We start from the raw sequence: 20,261 nt of genomic DNA on the forward strand, positions 1-20,261 counted from the left end.
TGGGGAAAGACTGACCATATCACTTACTGTGATAGTAAGTTCATGGTATGAAATTCAAGTTTCGGCAAACATAGCGAGAGTTTTGCCAGTCAATTAGAAAGTACCATGACTTCACCCACTGGTATATTCTGTTCAGTAGATAATGAAATTCAGAAGAGGAGAATAATGAACAGGAAGTAGCAGGTATCTCTGCCATGGTATGTATGATCAAACTGCACTCGACCATGTCAAATGCAAGCAAATATTGTGCATATTTTTCCCAGTAAGACACCAGTGCCAACCTTGCCTGTGAGCTCAACTCAAGGAGGGCACCTGGGRCAACCCAACCATAGTCACCACAAGCCAAAAACTCCAAAATGATCAGGATGAAGCCTCACTCTGCCTCAGAGGCACCTTCCAGAGCCAATGCCTGGAGGAGCCATGGTGCAGCTATGCAATGGAGAACCCCATGAGCTCTCCACCAGCCACCCCTCTGCTGACCCTGGGCCTGCTCCCTGTCACCTSCATTCAGACAACGCACAGAGGATGGGCACCGTTCGTGGAGGACAGAGCCCCTGCTTCAGCCGAGGCTGCAGGTGACCAAAGTCCAAGTGTCACCCAAAGTCTACCTTCAATTCAAGAAAGCATCAGCATTAAGAAGGTTTTTGGGCAGGTGAAAGTCCTAGGAATCATTCATGGCACAGCCAACACATCAGTGAAAATACTATTTTTTTGTCCAGTTGTTAACAGATGTTATCTCAGTACATTCTTTAGAATCACACCACTCAGGCTTGTTCAGCTTGGTTCTCAGTTTAATATTTTTAATGTTATTTTTTTCATATGTGCATGTCTAAAATGAGACACCTACATTCATACTGATGCACCAGATGAGGTACACGTCACTAGTACTTCTGGCATGCACAGCTACTCCTGAAATAAATTGTTCTAAAGTGACTTGGATGTGATTCTGAGTACAGACCTCTCTACTTCTATGAGTGATGCTCACTCAATTGTAGGAAGCTTTACTGGGTTTCCAGCAGCACATACATCTGTTTGCAGGAAGAAATTCTCCCCATACATTTTTAAAGCTGAAAGAACACATTTGGCTTYCCTTCAAATAATAAAATAACCCTGGCCACCTGAATCAGCAGTGCTGAGTTTCCACCTTACTGCTTGAAGCTCCTCTACCATAATCGTGACGTGCTCATCGGGGTGCCGTGCTTAGGGCACTGCAGTGCCCACCCCCCTGGGGTGGAAGTGACTCCGTGCCGTTGAGCTGCCAATGTAACACAGCAGATAAACCAAGCTCCTTGTCAGGGAGTGMAGCAGTGGGATATCTTGTGCAGTCCTGTGGGAATGCTGAAAATGACAGTTTTAGGAACCATGAACAATTCCCTGTGTTTTGTTATCCTCTACTTAGAGGCTGACCATGCCCACCCACTTCCCTCCACTGACTGCGCAGTCTGGAGGCAGACAGTTCATCATGTGGCACTTTTTGCCCACCTCAGTGACGGTTTTTCCCCGGTAGAATATGCTGTATACCTACTCAGGCCTGGATTTATGGTCTCTAATGTAGAACTCAACATATATTAGTGGGGAATGACATCTCGTCACATCGTAATAGTCTCATGATGAAACATTCATGTGTGACACTTCACACAACAAAATTTCCTTATGGAAGAAATGATGAATAGTCCCTGATGGGATAACACCGCGGCACAGTTACCAGGAAGCCCCRGAAAGAAACACCACGTTGTCCCAGCAGAGACTTTCAGATCCTCCAGGACAGCTGTTTAAGGACACGCATCTCCTTTATTAACAGTATCAGAGGGGAAAAGAYCCTGATCAGCAGTGCTGAGTTACAGCCCAACTCCTTGTTCCCAGTAGCACCAGTTAGTTTCCATCTAACCCTGATAGACTTGCATATTCTGGTCTCCTCTGAAGACAACCTTGGTCACTCAGGACAACCACAACTACTCCTTGCATTCTCCTGGCAGGATCCTGACTGTGCTGCCCACACATCTGTTTTTAAAAGAACTCACCCTGTGCAGGAATGCTCTTACTGGGCTCTTACCGCCCCAAAAGCWCCATCTTTCACTGACTTCTCTCAGTCTCAGTACTTCTTATCCTACTTACTTTCCAGTTAACCATCCACTAGCAGGCTTTTTTTTTTAAAGAGAATCTAAAGTTGTTTTTCTTCCCATTAGGTCTGAAGTCATTCAAGGAGAAGAGGGAAAAATGAGGATTTCTATTTGAAAAATTCTACCTGAGCAAGACATGTGCTCTCATTCCATCATATTAGCAGTGTATTGTCCAWACACTGTGCCTATGCCACCTACATAATTTTTGTATTTCTGGAGTCCCTGCCTTAAAATSAGATGCTTAATGCAAATTTCATGACAAGAAGGCAGGGACCTCATCTCCAAGGACAGGACACTCAGACAACATATTGAGAAGGTCTGAGGGTACTGAATGTCCTCTATGTCCAAAATCCTAAAGGGCGTCCCCAAAGGCCCTGCCTCCTGAGAGCCCATCCTGAGCTGAGCCACATGGCCAGCACTCACCTACTTCCAGCCCTGTCCTTGCCTCTGAATCCCGTGGCTCTTGGGCTTGCCGGCTGGACCTGGCTGCAGTCTATCCCTGGCCATGCCCAGGGCTGTCAGTGGAGCCATGGGCAGCCCTGGATGTGCCGCTGTGCTCATACCCCTGGGCTGACCCATCTCCCACAAAGGGCTGGGCAAAAAGACACTTGGAGATGCCCTGGCAGACCGGGAAGCTCTCATCACCAGGAAAACTCTTATAGAGGAAGGAGTTTAGGTACCAGGAGGTGAGTGTCTTACCGACAGCTCTTTTTCATAACAGGCCGAAATAAATACAATTTATATTGTTTCCGCTCAGGACAATGAGAGATGACTTTTAAATATTAACTTTGCAAACCACTGCAGAAGGCAATACAAGGAATCAACCCATGTAAGTTGGAGAATGTGAAAGACAGTTCCTCAACAGAAACCAGGGAGAATGGGCTCTCTCCTAAAGCACTCCATGCAGACGGGCTCCCAGGGAAGGGAAATGGGAGACTTACCCACGCTTTCCACATTTAGAGAAGGGAACTTGATTTGGCAAACAAAAGATCTCTTTTATGTAAAATGATACAGAGCACTTGCTCTTGTGCCTCTACACAGAGGAGATAAAAAGAAAAAAAGAATGTCTATCAGCATAAAATCCATCTATAGATCTAGATCAGATTTGTGTTAATTTTCTTTCTCTTTCTATAATAATAGTTCTGCTTAGTATTTTCAAAAGAATTACTGTGAAAAATGCTGKGACACCTGCTCATAAAGGATCAGAAAAAAAAAGTTCCCTATGAGCATTAACAGGAAAGGAAGTTTGGAAGCATCCAAACAGGAAACAGAAGCAACCCTATGTTTCTTAAGAATAATATCAAGCCGAATATCATAATACAAATAGTTGCTATTTAAATCAAGAGGTGTCAAAAATCATGGACTGAGCCATGTTCGTGTCGAATGACTCACAAATAATTCACAAGTGACACATCAATGGATATTCAGGGACTGCTGACAAACAGGGTAAAAGGTGAAGTTAATTTAAATCACTCTTCATATCGAGACTGCAGGATTGTAAATGTTCAATATACTAATTTAAACACACAAAAACTTTGAAAATACACAACTAAGTTCCCAGCCTGGCTTGCATTCGTTATTAAAGGGATTAGTTTTGCAGACTATGCTGTTCACCAAAGCATTGAGTTTAGTTATGTGGGTGAAGGGAAAACAGGTCCAAGACAGTCTGCATGAACAAACCTAGGACTCTCTCTGCTAATACCTGGGGCTGGGACTCTGTGCCTGTGGAGACTGAGATTAACTTAAGAGGAGCGAAAATTGGAAGGGGCATCCAGGGATGGGACAAGGTCAGAGCCGAGGGGACACGGCAGAACGGATCCAGACCTGAGGGAAAGCTGGATGAACCTGGCCACGCAGGAGCACAAACCAGAGCCCCCATTGCTGGCTGCAGAGGAGCGTAAAGAGTCAAGCCCTGGGGGCTCTGGTTTGTGCTCCTGTGTTGTTGGTGGAAACTTGCCTTGTTTTACACACACACCCTGGTTTTGAGGGCACATAGTGCACCAGTAGCTGCCTGCACTCAAAGGCAGCTACATGTGCCTACATGACACCAGTTTCTCAGCATGCCTTGAAAATATAATTTGTGCTCCAAATATGTGTCAGGAGAAGACGACTGACTGAAGTGGCGCATCGGAGGCTGCCGTTTCGAGGAGCTGCAGCACACTCTGCATAGGCACCTCTCGGTTTAGTTATGTCAAGGTGATCCTTAGGCAGAGACCCCAGGACATCTCCCAACTGCTCAGTCCCACGGACACCAGGACCCGTAGCCACAGGCGCTGCCGCTGGAACAGCTCTGCCTTTCCCTGTGCCCGTGTGCCGTGTTGTTCCCGGCAATGGCCAAGGTGCTCACGCAGCTTGGGGACAACAAACAGGGCACTGCGTGGGATCTTCTACATGCATTAAGCTCAGATCTGCTCCCCATGAGCTTGGCTGCCCTACCTCACAGCTTGCACACAGGGTGGTGGAGCAGGACAGAGAGGCCATGAGAAGAAGAGTGGGATCAATGACTGGGAAGCAGCCCTGGTGACAGCAGCTTATAGCACTGGTGACACCACAGCTCAGCACATGGATCCAAACCATGTGCATGAATTTAATCCAGTAAAACAGCTTAACTCTCCCATTTCCCAACTGCAGAGGGCTTGATATTGCCATCTTTCTAATGCTCTTTTTAAGTAATCTGTGCTGGATCTAAGTCGTTTTGCATGTGCTACACCCTGTTTGGGCAGGCAGCTAATTCCTGCATCCTGTGGCCAGGCCGGCATGTCTGGACAGGTCAGGGAAGTGCTGCAGRGTCCAAAGTCCACGAGGCTCAGCTGGTGGGACGTCTCCTCGCATTCCTTTCTCGCCCAGCTTCCTCTCCCCTGGCACTTTCCTTAGGTGCCACTAGATGGTGTTCACTGTTCTCGGCTTCCCCTCCCCCTGGAAAGGCTTCCAAGTGACATTTTTTGGCTGTGGGTTTTCCAGCCAACCAAAAACAAAAGGGAGAAATGCAGCACACGAGAAGCCCTCGCCAGCTTCCTGCCAAGCAGCTGGCTGCTGTGTGTGCCTCGTGCTCGCTGCGAAAGCAGGGAATCAGACGGAGCGCACGCCGAACCCGGACGCTGCCCGGCGCTGAGCCCCGCCACGGCAGGGAGCGCGCGGCGGCGCTCGGCCTTTGGGGCCATACCTGCTGCGCCCCGTCCTGCCCCAGTTCCCACCCCGGGCTGCACGAGCACAGACTTTGCTGGCAGGGCCACCTGCTCTGCTGCTGCAGGGGAAACACGCCGGGCTCGGCTCCCATCCCCGCACGGAGCACCAGGCCTCGCTCGCTCCCTCCTCCGGGAATGGTCTGGAAGCTGGGTAGAGCAACGCGCCTGCTTTCCACAATGAGAGTGCTTCCTCATTCCCAGAATGAGGATGGGGAGGGCAGATGCGAGGAAACTGTGAGACAGAAATGAAAAACCAGCTCTTATGCTACTACAGAGAAAAAGAAAGAATCCTTCTACAGCAGTTACTCCTTCTCAAAGGTACTTTACTCATGGTGAATCCAGCACCAGGCTGTGCCACGGTGGCCACATTCCTGAAGCCCTCTTTTTCCTTCCCTTAAAGAAGGATTTTTGGGGGCAGAGGTACCCAAGAGTCAGAGTGTGCCCGTTCTGTAAGGCAGGGATCAGGGTTCACCTCTGCAGGCGCTGCCCGTCGCACTGCACCTCCTTGTGCTCTTCCCGACTGCTCACAAGAACTCTCTCTCTCTAGAAATCACCCATCTCAGCAGGAGCAGYACACACTACAGCAAGAGCAGCAATGCCATTTGTCAGTAAACCCATATATAAAATAGAGCCAAGCCCTCCCTGCCAATACGCAGCTTCCTCCGACCTCCCACCAAACCKCAGCTATCCCAGATGCCACCTAAGGAACCTTCTCAACACCCRGCCTTGGCTTGTCCTGGGGGCTCCTATTCCTCTTCCCCATGGCCAAGAGAAGGGGAGCCCAAACAAARCATCAGTTTGAAGCCAGAATATCTTTCCTTCCTCCATCCTGTCAAGGGTAGAGAAACTGGTATTCCCTCCTCCAAGACTGGAGAGGAAGACTCCCTCAGGGCACAGCTTTGGACGCTCCTGGTGCGGTCACCGGGCTACACTTCCTGTTGACTCCCATTGCCAGCCTTGTGGACTTCATTACTTGCTCCCTTAGGCACAAACACTGATGATAACCCAAACATTTTCGAAAATCACAATCCAGACCATTAAATGCCAGGTGCTACATATGCTTGGTGTCTCTTCTATTTCCACTCTGGCTTCTGAGTCTCTGAAGTGACACATTCTTACATTAACTTGCAACTACGAGATTAAACCCTCTTCACTTGAAGAACAATCAGGTAAAGCAAGAAGGTTCATCTTAAATAGAATATCAAATGTACAAGGTCAGAGGTAAAGTTGTTAGCAATGCTGATAGCCTAACTCAAGAGCAACTTCTCTGAAATAATTAGAATTAGAAACTCATTGAAGCTTAATTTGGGCTCTAGAAGAAGGGCATTATTATTATTGCTCTRTGATAGGATGGTCCCAGTATCAGAATTGTTACTACATAAGACAGAGATATCTGGTTTAATTTGATATCAGTGACTTGGCTCTGAACTGTGTACCCTCAGGTTCTCTTTTGCTTTAAAACTTCCCATCARTCTGTACCAATTCCTGTCAGCTCTACCTATAGGTGGTTGGAAACAACACATGTTACTAAGGCAYATAGAAACAATCAGCTAAGCTGTAAATTATATACTTCTTTASAGACTTTTAACATCGCTTGGTGGATTACCCCAGTGAACCATCATAAATTATTTTTAAATAGAGGGCACCACCTGCAGCACCCTGCAAAGGGTGCTCTACGTCAGCCTCYTACTCGTGAGCGTTTGAGAGAAGGCTGGGACAAAGGCATTTGGGACAGCGCAGCTSGGGTAATCTGGGACTCCACAAGCAGAGCCAAATGACCTTGCTAGWACATGGTTAAATGGCCAATCCTGAAGGTGTTTTTTTCTTAAATGAATAGAATTTGATGTATCAACAGAAGCTTTCTGCATAAAAATGCCTTCTCCTAAAACATCAAATTTAGCATTATTCAAAAAAAGTTAGCATTATTTAAAAATTCATCTTGACTTTTGCTGAGCACTACTGTTTTGTGCCGTGTAAAGCTAGAAGAATTTTCTCTAAGGAGTCCATGATTTTTTTTTCTGAGGATATTATTTTCCAATATTAAAAAAATCCAAGGAAAGTACTGAAGAGACCAAGACTGCTTCAGGCAGGCGTTAGGGTTGTTCTCCTTAGGGAGAGGACCCTCTGGCCAGCAGTCCTTCCTCTGTGAGATAGGATGGGGCGGCTGAAAGGAGCCAACTGGGATGAAGCCAGATCCCAGTGAAGCTATKCCAGGGCTTCAGGGCTCTTGTAGAGCTCAGAATCACAGAATCCCAGAATGGYTGAGGTTGGAAGGGACCTCYAGAGATCATCYAGTCCAASCYCCTGCTCCAGCAGGGACACCCAGAGCACGGGGCACAGGGCGGCATCCAGGCGGGTTTGGAGACCTCCAGAGAAGGAGACTCCACARCCTCCCTGGGCAGCCTGTGCCAGGGCTCTGGCACCCTCACAGGGAAGAAGCTCTTAGGGAAGTTAGGGAAAAAAAAAAGTCCCACCTAATTCCCRGGTGTCCAGATGATGGCCATGCCCTGGAGCTCTCCTGGACATGGTCTGTGAGGCGGCAGGAGAACAACGGCTGTAACTTTGTTCTTTACTCCTGCAAGGTGAAATTTGCCCGCATGCAGAAAGCCCCTCAAACACCCTGCACATGGAAAAGACCCAAGTTTGAGGTCTGAGCACYGCGGGAAGCCTTGCAAGGGGCCACTCCGCCCTGGGCCCAGCCTGCCCTCCTGAAGCTGGTGGGAGCCAGGGAACACACAGCTGGAACGATCCCAGCATTTGCGATTGTGCTGAATAAAACCACGTTTAAATGAGCTTGCGCAGACACTAATGGTGATGCAGCTGGGAGACAAGGGCTGCCTGGGGACTAGCCGCAAAGCTGCAGTTTGGACACCCTGGATCATCCCGCTCTGGGCTGCCGCCTGCCACCGTTCTGGCCATCACTGCAGTCTCCTGAGGACAGCAGAGAGAAACTGTGGCCGCTGCTAATGCGCGGTGGTATAGAGTTGTTTACAGACAGTACTTAGCAAGGTACTTAAGCATGTATTTAAACACACTGCTGAACATCAGTGTGATTAATACTTTGCTGAATTAGAGATATGATACAAATACATTTTTCTGCTGTTGTAATTTTTCATTAYATACGCTTATAAGCTGGTCATAAGGATTTTCTTTCAGTTTTGCATYGAGCAAATGAGCTAATTTGGGAATAAAATTCGACCTTACTTATGCCTGTACAGRGCCTTTCTCATGCACAAGGGCAGAAATCTGCTCTATGGCCTTTAATCAGACCTTTGTCTGGTTAGTGTTTAACAAATCATCTAGAAAAAAAACATTATTTTGCATCTTTTTGATGTGGCACCTGTTTGACATTCCTTTCATGTCATTTCAATGAGAAAATCCCTTTTCCATGTGGYACATCATAGGCCTGTTAGGGCTGTGCACATCCAGAAGCTGTAACTGCTGACCAGGGAGCAAGCAGCTGGTGGCAAGAAAGGGCGAGAGCAACTCATTGCAGCCTTTAGTGAGTAAAACTGGGGGAAAAGAGGCCAAGTGGCTGTTAAAGGTTATGGGGATGAAGAGCCACATCACACATTTTCCCTGCGATGAAACAGGCTTCACTGGCTTAACAGATATAGCTGTAGCCATATCACAGCCCAAGCTCCCTCTCTTCTAAATTAAAACTCAAGTGTGTGCTTTAAAAATATTCTTTACTTGTAAAACAAAGGGGAAATGTTAAATGATCCAGACACGGATCAATTACTATTAGAAAACGCCACGACCTGCCCTGGGCCTGGGGACGCAGGGTGCTGTGGGACCCCCCGCTCCTGCCCGGGGAGCAGCAGAGGCCCCAGGCAACCCAGGTGCCCAGGAAGGCACCTTCTCAAGCAAGTAACTTGGTTCCCTTGAGAGGCTGAGGCCAGGCCAGGGCTTGCACTTTTCCCGGCGCTCCGCCTGGTTTTAAGCAACGGGATTTCCACCATTTCCCGTGGGAGATTATTCCACAGCCTAATAGATCTCAATGTCAGGAAGTTTTTTCCTGATACTCAGCCATAATTCATATCCATGAATTATGAGYTACTGTCGACATCACACCCATTGAGGCATTCCTAGAGCCTGCTTCATTTAAAATTATATGCTCTAGTTATGCAGGGTTTCTGTGTACTAGGGCAAAATGCTTTTTCTGCAGGTTAATTCATTACTATTCAATTTGTTAACATTTTTTTTCCTGTGTGAACAGTCATTCTGCAGTTACACACCCTATAGCAGCACCATCCCCATTTGGGAGTCAAAGTGCAATATATAAATATGGCAAAATAACAAAATAACACACCCCTTCCCAGAGAAAAAAAATCAGCCTCCAAAGGATGTATTAATCTGTTTCTGCAGAAATTTACTCCAGTATTCAGTTAACTGAAAGCAGTAGCTYATACAACACCTAATACGAGACAGAAAGCTTAGAAAAATAGACTGCTAAGTCCATAATAAACGTTATGTCTGTTTTCCATGGGAAGGTGTTCCGTCAAGCCTCAAGAAAACAGAGGAAAATTGAGAAGAATTCTACTTGCCACCAATAAGGAGCCGATGAGGACGTACGAGACCGAACTAAGAAAGTGGAGGACCCAAGATGTGCATTTCCCCCCTGCAGAACGGAGGAAGCTAAGGCAGGTCTCTGACATCTGCTCTGCAAATAGCTGCCTACAAAACGCTTCATGTAAGGGAACTTTTGTATAGCAGTATTTGAGAGGAGGTATCAGTTGCTAAAAAAAAAGTCCTGAGGATTTCTGAGAGCTTTTTATGAGCTCCTCTTGCCCAGCTAGTAGTGTTTTACCATCCTGTTTGCAAACCATTTATATATAAACCCAATGTCACATTAGATACCAATAAAAAGGAATGCTTTCTAAAGCAAGCAACAAGCAGCACACCAGAGTTCATTTTCATCTCAATACATGCCAAGCTCTCATTAATGCTACATAAATCCTAGTGCAAGCAGATGAGAATAAACGCATRAATTTTACCTAAAATCATCTCAGAAATGGATAGCCCAGTTTGCAGCGAGCACTAAATGCACACAATGCAACCCCATTTTTCATGGAAGCCACTTCAGACGGCTGATTTTTCAGAGGCAGTGGCCAAGAAGCATTAAGGAACCACACAGGGCTGGGGAGAACATCTCTGGTGCTACTTCCTTTCACTGCAAATTGTGTCGCTTTGTGGAAACCTCCATCTAGCCAGGAGGGACACTCGCTCCGGACAAAGAACAACCCATCCCTACTTGTTACTCCTGCTCATTGGCTCACTTGCCTTGAAATACTGTAGAGCTGTTCGGGCAGCGTTACCCCAAACTCTCGGGTTCTGCTGCTCCTCTGGGTTTAGCAGTGGTCTTTAGCTGGTCTTTGCTATTTGGTCTCCACAGCTTTTGGTCTGCAGCTGGCCAGCAGCAGGCTGTGCCAAGCTCGCCCTGGTGGGGCTCTGAAATGTCCCTTGGGATGTTACATGAAGGACCCACATACTTAAAAAATTCATGCCTTGTTGGGCAAACAAGGACTTGAACCTCAACTGCCTGCCTCTTTTGCACCCTCCAAGAGGTGTCGATACAAAAATGGACGTTTGGATACAATTCTGCTTTGCAAAAACATTTAAAGGGGTTTTAATTTCATTTTGCCTTGGAACAAAGCCTCAGAAGTGGCTGCAAAATGGACCTGCCATCTTCAAGTCATCTGTAAAGATAAGTAACTCTAGTTGAAAGACGGAGTAGAAAAAGATAAGTTGGGTGATCCAGGAGGGAAGTTTTAAGTTAGAGGTTTTCTTTTACTTGCAAGGATATAGGAGAGAGAGACATCTCAAGGAATTGGTTGCTTTGTCACCAGGGCAACATCAGCATCTGCTAGTGGGAATGACAGAGACCATCTGAGAGGCCAGCTGCCCCACGCCTGCCCCTTCACCCTTGGAGCCACCACCACAGTGTCCAGCACACTCTCTAAGGATGTTTTGGAATGGTCGTGGCCTGTTCTCTGGCTCCCACCTGCCCTTCAGCACAAGAGGCCCAGGCCAAGCACTGGGTGGGAACAGGACATTCGTGTGACATCTCCGAACCCCACTCGTGAGTGACTGCCTGCTGGTGCAGMTGGCTGGGGTGAAGAGGAGCATGTTCACATGTCCTTTTGATGCAGAAAGAYACGCCAAATTTCACACATGCTGGTTTCCAGAGCTGCAGAAGTGCTCAGAAGTTCATAAAGAAAGGGCAAAAAGTAGCCAAGAGAAATTGCAAGACTGTTGAGGGCTTCAGAACAAGTACAGTTAAGGCAATGAAAAAACTGGCAGTTTCAAAGACACCAGGCAACAAAATATAAGGGGACATCCCTGTCCAATAAGCCAATAAGCCAATCCCAAGCCAATAAAGGAAGAGAGAGCTATGCAGAATTTATGATACATCACACTTATGAATGAGGTAGGGGGAGCAGAATAATCTGCTTTACAAATATGCAGAAAGTCTCCATTGCAGTCATAAAAACAGCCTTTTGTGAATGATTTGCTCACACTAACCCTTCATTCTCTGAGGGGTTTAGCTGAAAGAAGGTGAAATGAASTTAATAGGTTGCTTGATTGAGGCAGGCACTGAGAATAGAAGTTATCACAAAAGATACAATCAAATATCATCTGTGCAAAAGCAGGAGATAGCAACAATACAATTAAAAGGGAAAATACAGAGGCATAAAAAGAGGGAAGACAGTTATTGAAAGTTATCTCAAAAGGTACAATAGAACAAAATAATATTTAAGACACAAACACAGCATTCATTGGGAAAACACGCTGTGTTTTCATTCATTCTTAGAGCTCTGTCTTGCTCTTAGATATGCAGGCATGCATCATTAATGGCACTTGCATGGTTGAATTCCCATACATCATCCTCTGAATGGGAGTCGTGGCTAACCTGTAGTATGTCAGACATAAAAAAAATCCCTCTTTACTATCTTTATGCTTCTCACCACTACATTCTCATTTCTCTGTATGTGAAAAGCATGTGGCTTATTGGCAATATGTCTGATCACATTGAATAAATCTCCTAAAGATGGCCTTAACCTCCGATAGTTCTACCACTCCATCAGCTTTTCTCTGTATAAATGTCTCTTCGTGCCCATACCTCCCTTGTATACAAGATGTCACGTGCAAGATGGAAAATACAGATGGAATCTGCATATAAAAATTAGCTTTCAATGCAATCGTCACATTTATTTATGAAGAACACAAGTGAGCATGTGCATATATGTACATGCACAACTTCTATATACATCCAAAACATTTGTTAAATCCATCTAGTGGGCTGAAGACTTCTTCTGTTTTAGCAAGGCTAATGGGCAATCAAGATGATTAAGGGAATGGGACATCTCTCGTACGAGGAGAGACTGAGTGAGCTGGGCCTGTTTTTCCTGGCGAAGAGAAGCCTGAGAGGGGATCTGATCAATATGTATAAGTACATGAAGGGGGAATGTAGGGACGAAGGGTCAAGCTCTTCTCAGTGGTGACCAGGGACAGGACAAGGGGCAATGGGTACAAGTTGAAACCCAGGCAGTTCYATCTCCATGTGAGGAGGAACTTCTTCACTGTGAGGGTGMCAGAGCCCTGGCACAGGCTGCCCAGGGAGGCTGTGSAGTCTCCTTCTCTGGAGGTCTCCAAACCCACCTGGATGCCGCCCTGTGCCCCGTGCTCTGGGTGTCCCTGCTGGAGCAGGGGGTTGGACTGGATGATCTCTAGAGGTCCCTTCCAACCTCAACCATTCTGGGATTGTGTGATTCTGTGAAGGGTAATGCTAGTAATGCTGGGCTGAGCTTTCCAACGCAGGACAGGAACCAGGTACCTGCCAGGTACACAGAGTAAGAGACATAAAGCTTTACAGGGTTGCCAAGAACTGCTCATCTGGACATATTTCCCATTAGCATAAGTGGACATTTTCCTCAGAAGTAGCAAGAAAAGCGGGAAGACATTTTACCTGGCATATGCCAAGCAAATTAATCTGTCTGTCTGACTGCACTCACCGTTTGCAAACACTTTTCCTTCATTCATTTACCTCAGAGATAAATGGGAGTTGAAAGCTTTGAGTGTAATGCAAGTACTGGATACTGTAAGACACTATCATTGTTCAAAATGTAAAAGTTTTGTTCAAAAAGTGGGTGAATCCACTGAAAAGAAGTAACATTTCAAGCACAACACGGGCATCTACTGGTATTTGAAGTGTACTGAACATTTATGCCTTTGAGATTTTTTCCCAAGGACCCCAACGACCTATGATGTGAGCGTATAAATCATTCTCTCTGTCATGTAAGTAACCAACTCAGACAAGAAAACACTAAAGAGGTATCAGAGAAAACTAGATGGAGCCCTCGGAAACACATGAAGGATGAAGAAACTCCAGGCAACTCCAACAAAAGGAAAAACACTGGTGGTGGTTGGAGGAAGAGTTACCCCGCTGCTCTGATGATGGCTATGAGGGGAAGCCAAATATTTTGCCTTCCTTTCACCTGCCTTCGTCTGGGGAATGCACAACTGCTGGTGCTTGTGCAGCTCACAGCGGTCTCCAGGCTCCCTGCTGCATTCATAGAATCTGAGAATCATAGAATGCTTAMACTCATAGATGAGATTCATAGAATCATAGATTCGTACAACTGATATATGATTCATATGATTCATAGAATCACAGAACACTTAAGCTTGGAAGGCACCTCCAGAGGTCTAGATAGTCCAACCCCCCCTGCAACATGCAGGATTACCCAGAGCACGGGGCACAGGGCTGCATCCAAGCGGGTTTTAAAGAACTCCGGAGAAGGAGACTCCACAACCTCTCTGGGCAGCCTGTTCCAATGYTCCAYGTTGCATTCTGATTCGAATCAAAATGCATTCGAATCAGACTTCCCAAAGTGCAGGTGGCCTCATGTGAAAATGAAAACACAGATGGGCTGGGRAAAGAGGGAAAAGCAGCCTGTCCTTAGGAGAGCGGGCAGCAGGAAGGGGTTACRGGCTGCCTGCTCCGAGGCCAGCACGTGGGTGACAGCTCCCCGACCCTGTGGCACTGCTGCTGGCATGAAGGCAGCAGTGCCTTTAGAGCTCGCRACTGCAATATTCCCACAAGGAAATCAAGTGGCTGAGTCACTGCTCGTCCCTGCATGGTGACCAAACAGGCAGACTTAAATACACCTAGTGAAGGGCACCAAGTTCGTGATAACCAAGGTAGGAGTAAGAGAGAAGCAGTAGCACAGGAAAGTTTTCCAGTGAGGAAAAAGAGACCGGTTTCCTAGCAAAACCTTTCAGCCTGATGAACTTCTGGATGTTTTCCCTTTCCTAACCAAATATGTCAACCATGTTACACCATTAAATGAACAAAGACAGTGGCTTTTACATTGGTTATTACAATACCTAAGCATAAATGCATTACTGCCCCCACAAGTATTTGGCATTATTTTTGATGCTCACTGAATTCTCTCCACAGTTTACRGAGGTGATGTGCTATCTAGGGAGCTCAAGGAATGTTACAATTAGCACATTATTGAAAAATAAAGTGCCAAAAAGAAAGATCTGCTGCAACTTAAAAGGAGTGGAATGTGCCACCTAAGAGTTTAGTGACATTTCTTAATCTTTGATCCCTTTGTCAAAAAAAAAAAGACCTGCATTGAATGGAGGATTCACTGTATATCTAGATACTGCTAAGAGGCAATTTCTTTCTAGTCATCACTTCTGATCAGACAGATGAATACATTGCTATGGGAAAAATATATATTAAAAAAATCTAAAACAATGACTGCATCGTTTTTATTTATTTCTTGCATTCTCTGTTCAGGTAGCAAGAAATTTAATTCCAGTTGGATCAGTCTCTTGTGATATTTTTTTCTTTCATTTAATATACTTTTTAAATGCTCAGAGGCATTATGACAGAAAAGCGTGTATTTTTTGCCCTGCTTTATACCCATCATCCTTACCATTACGAGAAGACAAAAGCATTAAAGTAAAATTAATCATGTCAAAAGATTTTAGCAAAAAACAAGGGAGACCATGCATAAAGCATCGCTTTGTCTAGTGTGAAGTCACGCTCTGATTAAAAACATATAATGAAAGTGAAAGTAATACATCATTGCCTTAGCAGTAGGGTTTTTGGGAGAGCTATGCAATTCTGAACACACAAAAAAAAATCTTTAGAGGCTCCACTCTTTGGAACTTGCAATTATTACAGAATAATTCTAACAAACGTAACATTGTTTCACTCTTTAAAAGTTCAATTAATCTTAAGCGGTGCAAATTAAAACAACCAAGCAAGAGGARCTGTGGGATTAAGCAAGGGCCGCTGGTAGGAGGGCAGCTGAAACAGTTAAAACAGACATGGTGGCAAGTGCTTCTTGCTGAGGAAGGTGGTGGCACCGGGACCCCTGCCCGGTATCCAGCACAATGCCTGCAAAGGAGCAGGGAACAGTGTCAATCTTYGAGCAGAGCAGAAGTTTTGCTGTCAGTTTTGCTCTCAGCAGGGTCTGTCCCACCAACAGCTCRGCCCGTGTCGCTGGCAGTAGTGGCCTCCTGCTGCTACGTGACGTGGAGSGCACCCGGCTAGAAATGAACCCGTGTTTGTGCCTTTGTGAGCAGGACAGAGAAGGAACCACTCAGTAAAGACTTGTTCACTGTATTTTGCCATGCAGGCTGCAAAGTTTTCTACTTTGCTCAGGCACGACGGTGCAGTCAGAAATGTTTCAAATTACAGAGCAGCGTGCACCTTAAGAATCTCAGTTTAGGACTGGGCCCCATCAAGTACAAGCAGGTGGCAGGAAATGCTTGTGATGTGCACGTTTCCTTGCCTTTATTTATTTTATTTTTCCCTTTTTCTTCAGTCTGTCTCTACCCTTTGTTGCCAACAYAGAAAAAAAACAACTCTATGAAAAATACGAGCCAGGAAATATACACTGTAATATGAGACTGTGAAAAATCTACTGATTCCTTGAGCCATAGCATTCTTGCCTATAGATGATGACATTAAAAAATTGGAAATGGGTGCGTGCCTCCCCTCCTCTTCTGGATCTATGAACGAGGCAAGTTGCTTTCCTGATACTTTTAAAATTGYTCCCATTAGTAGTGATGCGTTTGGTGCTGTGGGTAGCCAGGCAGAGAGGTGGGCAGTATCCCCTGTCAAGAGATCTCGCCGCAGAGCAGGAACTAAACGGGATTGTTACCGCGTGGAGCTGCCGTTGCCAGCGGCTGGTGCAGTTCGGGCTGCGTGGGGATCGCGGGCAGAGCCGCGGCCGCTGCTCCTCGGGCGTCGCGCGCGACATGGAGCGCGGAGCGAGAGGAGGCCACAGGGCCTCGCAGCCCCGCTCAGGCCCCGCAGCCCCGCTCAGGCCCTGCAGCCCCGCTCAGGCTGGGTCTCTGGCCCTGCAGCCCCACTCAGGCCCTGCAGCCCCRCTCAAGCTGGGTCTCTGGCCCTGCAGCCCCACTCAGGCCCTGCAGCCCYGCTCAGACTGGGTTTCCAGCCCTGTAACTCCTGCTCAGGCCAGGTCTCTGGTCCTGCTGAGTAATTCAAGGGCTGCTCCCAGGCACAGCCACTGCATCCAGGACTGAATCTGCAAATTTCTCGCCCTCCTTTCCCCTAGTGCCACAGGCACAGAGAGGGACCAATACAGAAGGATTTGGAAGGGGAATTTCTGTGCGTATTTACCCTGGGCCAGTAAGCATTACATGTACAAATACCTGAGGGGAGAATGTAGGGAGGAAGGGGCCAAACTCTTCTTGGTGGTGGCCAGCAATAGGACAAGGGGCAATGGGTACAAGTCGAAACCCAGGCAGYTCCGTCTCCATGTGAGGAGGAACTTCTYYCCTGYGAGGGTGACAGAGCCCTGGCACAGGCTGCCCAGGGAGGCTGTGGAGTCTCCTTCTCTGGAGATCTTCTGGATGCCACCCTGTGCCCCGTGCTCTGGGTGTCCCTGCTGGAGCAGAGGGGTTGGACTAGATSATCTCTAAAGGTCCCTTYCAACCTTAATGATTCTGTGATTCTGTGAAGCATCAGTAAGTGCAAAATCTCTTCTTTTGTTGATAGATTTTCTAGTACAAGAGAAAATTAAATGCATCTAAGTTGATAATCAGATAGCAATAGCTTGAAGAACCAGGCTACAAGGACCAAATTTCTCCTTGTCACACAGGCTTATGAGCCAGACATGGCTTTTGCTCTGTCCCTTTTTACTAGGGAATAAACAGGCAGCTCCTCCTGTACACTGATTAGAGCGGGTGATCTGCAGTTTCGGGAGCAGCAGCAATGTCTAAGCAAAGGCTGCAAAGCAGGAAAGAAACAGAGTATAAAAGGTTCCCTCCTTCACTACCATTCTGTGGTTAGAATAAGAATAAACAGACCAATTATTTTCCAAAACTGTGGACTGGGAAAGAGGTAGGAATAAAAGGATAAAGGGAGAAAAACAATTATTAAAAATAATAAAGTTAAAATAAAATTGTTTAAAATAATAATTACCTCTTTTCCTAACAAAAAAATACAWTTCTCCTTCTCCAAAAGTCCTTCAATTCTCCCATTCCAACTAACTGTCATAGTATGTTGACACAGCATCAYGCCTGCAGCATGCAGTCTGCATGATAGAGAGCATTTACTTGATGGTCTTCTTTAAAATCACTCAAACACAATTCTTCTGATCCTTACGTCAAGAYACTTCCATACTGTACAGCCATTCTAATGTTTTATGGAAAGAACAAGATGCAATTTTGACTCCAGCTTGTCCCCACTTGCCACATGGTTACCGTCTGGTAAGCAGCATTGTATTTCCTGTGAAACCAGGCCTGTTCGGGAAGTCTTTTCCGTGTGCAAAGACACACGTTCCCCTCTGAGCTCCCCAAAGAGCAGCAGCCAGGCCAGCACGGCAGCCGTTCCCGCTCTTACAAGATCACTGGCATTCATGTGTCACGACAAGGTTGTGTATTTGTCACTTGTCATCTTAGTCAACACTCGAACAGATCCAGGGACTTTCAGGACTTCCAGTGTCGAGTAGCAAGTGCATTAATCAGAAGGGAAAAGAGGGGGCTTGTTTGCTATTAGTTCCAGTGGAAACAGAAAAGACTACATTTTTTTCATAAAATTAGCTAAAAGGATTCACAAACATTTCTCAAAATCTGAAGCAATAACATACAAGATGGTGCTGTTGTTCAAGTATTAGCTGTGAATTCAGGTCTATACTTTTAACCACACCATTTAGGTACCCAGGAAACCACATCTACTTTCCCACAAACTTGGAGAARATTTCACAAGGAAAGTAACCAGAAACTGAATGAACCCAATTCTTATAAAAATCWACATATCTACAGATCTAAGTAATTCAGAATAAAGTTATTTCTTTAATTCAGTGGAGGGCTCAAGCTTTAAAACAGGACTTGCAATTCCTTTACCTGTCATGGTATTATTATACATAATAAATTAAAAAACAAAKAAAAAAACAGAATGCTCCTCTATTCCATAATATTATTGATTTCTCACTGTTTTACCATCTTCAGAATTTATTTAGAAGTAGCATGCGGAGGAAAATACTGTGGTATTTTGTGATGCTGAATAACATCGTGGAGTGTGTCTCCTAGCATGGATGTTATCAGCTTTTCAAATACACAGTTAATAATAGCTCCTTTTAAAATTGCCAGTCTTACCCAATGCCACAAATATTAATTAGGGTACAAACACCTACATGGTCTATATGCTGCAGCAGTTTGTTTCAAATCCTGCCTCACTGCAGTCTTTTTTTTTTAAAAAAAAAAAAAAAAACCCTTCATCCTGACCTGTGAATATAATATTAGCTTGGGTGCATCCTACTAAAGGGCTTTGAATAAGATATRAAGAACAGAATTCCGTAAAAGGTATTTTATTGGGGAAAAAAAAAAAAAAAAAGGGTCTATGAGGAAATCCAGGTTTTACCAGTTGTCCAGTTTTAGAAGTATTGCTTTGATTTATGGATCAGAATTGCTCATTTATTATTTTATCTATACTGCTTTGGGCAATTTTGACAGTTAAAATTTAGTTTTATTGACCAATGCAGCCAGTTTAGCCACAAGGGGACTAATGCACACACAGCCTGCTGCGCTCAGGAAGCTGCGCCTTGATTCCATGCCCAAGCTAGCCCAGGAATCGTAACCGATATAACAATAACTCCAAATCTCAGTGCTCGAGGCAAAATACTTGCTCTAAAACACAATCACCCCTTAGAAGAAGGTGGGAAATAATTTTGTGAGAGAAGCCTCCATGCACTGCTTGCTGTGGCTGATGCATCCCACCAATGCCTGTGTCAGCAGCGCACGCAGAGGAGTGCAGGGGAAACCTTTCCTTAATGATTATGGACAGCAGATAAAGCTGGAAGAAGGAAATGAAAATGCAAAAGAGAAGCAAGGGTGTAATCTAAGCCCGGTAGCTTGGGGATCTGACTCTGCGAAAACTGTCTCAAGCATTGCCTTCTCTTTTTCTGAACTAGATTATATTCATATATACATCAATATGCATGTATTCATGTCACAGTGTAAAAGACTTACAAGTTTACTTAAAAAAAACTTGCTGGAATGATTTTAAGCCAGTGTTAATTTAGGCCTATCCTATTACAAAATTAGCATCTCCTGCAATCTCAATTTATTGCTCCATTGTGAAGCCCCTTGTGATACATAAACAAATCTCTGAAGAGAAACAAATCAATAAAGTGCCTAATTTGATTAACCATGTTTTTAAATTCATCAAGACAACTGTACAAAAACAAACCACTTACTTGTCAGTATTTTCCACGTCTTCTTTTCATCATCATAATACTGAACCAAATTGCTGGGTAGCCGGTCAGGTCCGGGAGGCAATCCTCCAACCAGCAACAGCATTTTCTTATTGGAACGAATTCTTCACCCAAAACAAGAGGAAAGATGAACAACCACATTACTGAAGAGTATTTTTAGTGGCAACAAAATCATAACTATCAAAAGAATG

General features: G+C 45.4%; 1 protein-coding gene across 1 annotated transcript in view; it reads right to left on the reverse strand.

Annotated features, from left to right (window-relative positions):
• The window catches only part of KLHL14 (kelch like family member 14), a 52,907-nt gene that overhangs the window by 17,555 nt on the left and 15,091 nt on the right, over positions 1-20,261 (reverse strand). Inside the window, exon 2 of the mRNA XM_026051605.1 lies at positions 20,053-20,174. Coding sequence (XP_025907390.1) covers positions 20,053-20,174 — 122 coding nt within the window. The remainder of the gene's footprint in view (positions 1-20,052; positions 20,175-20,261) is intronic.

This window comes from Nothoprocta perdicaria, unplaced genomic scaffold (genome assembly GCF_003342845.1).
Source record: "Nothoprocta perdicaria isolate Ctin4 unplaced genomic scaffold, notPer1 scaffold_77, whole genome shotgun sequence".
Taxonomy (NCBI): domain Eukaryota; kingdom Metazoa; phylum Chordata; class Aves; order Tinamiformes; family Tinamidae; genus Nothoprocta; species Nothoprocta perdicaria.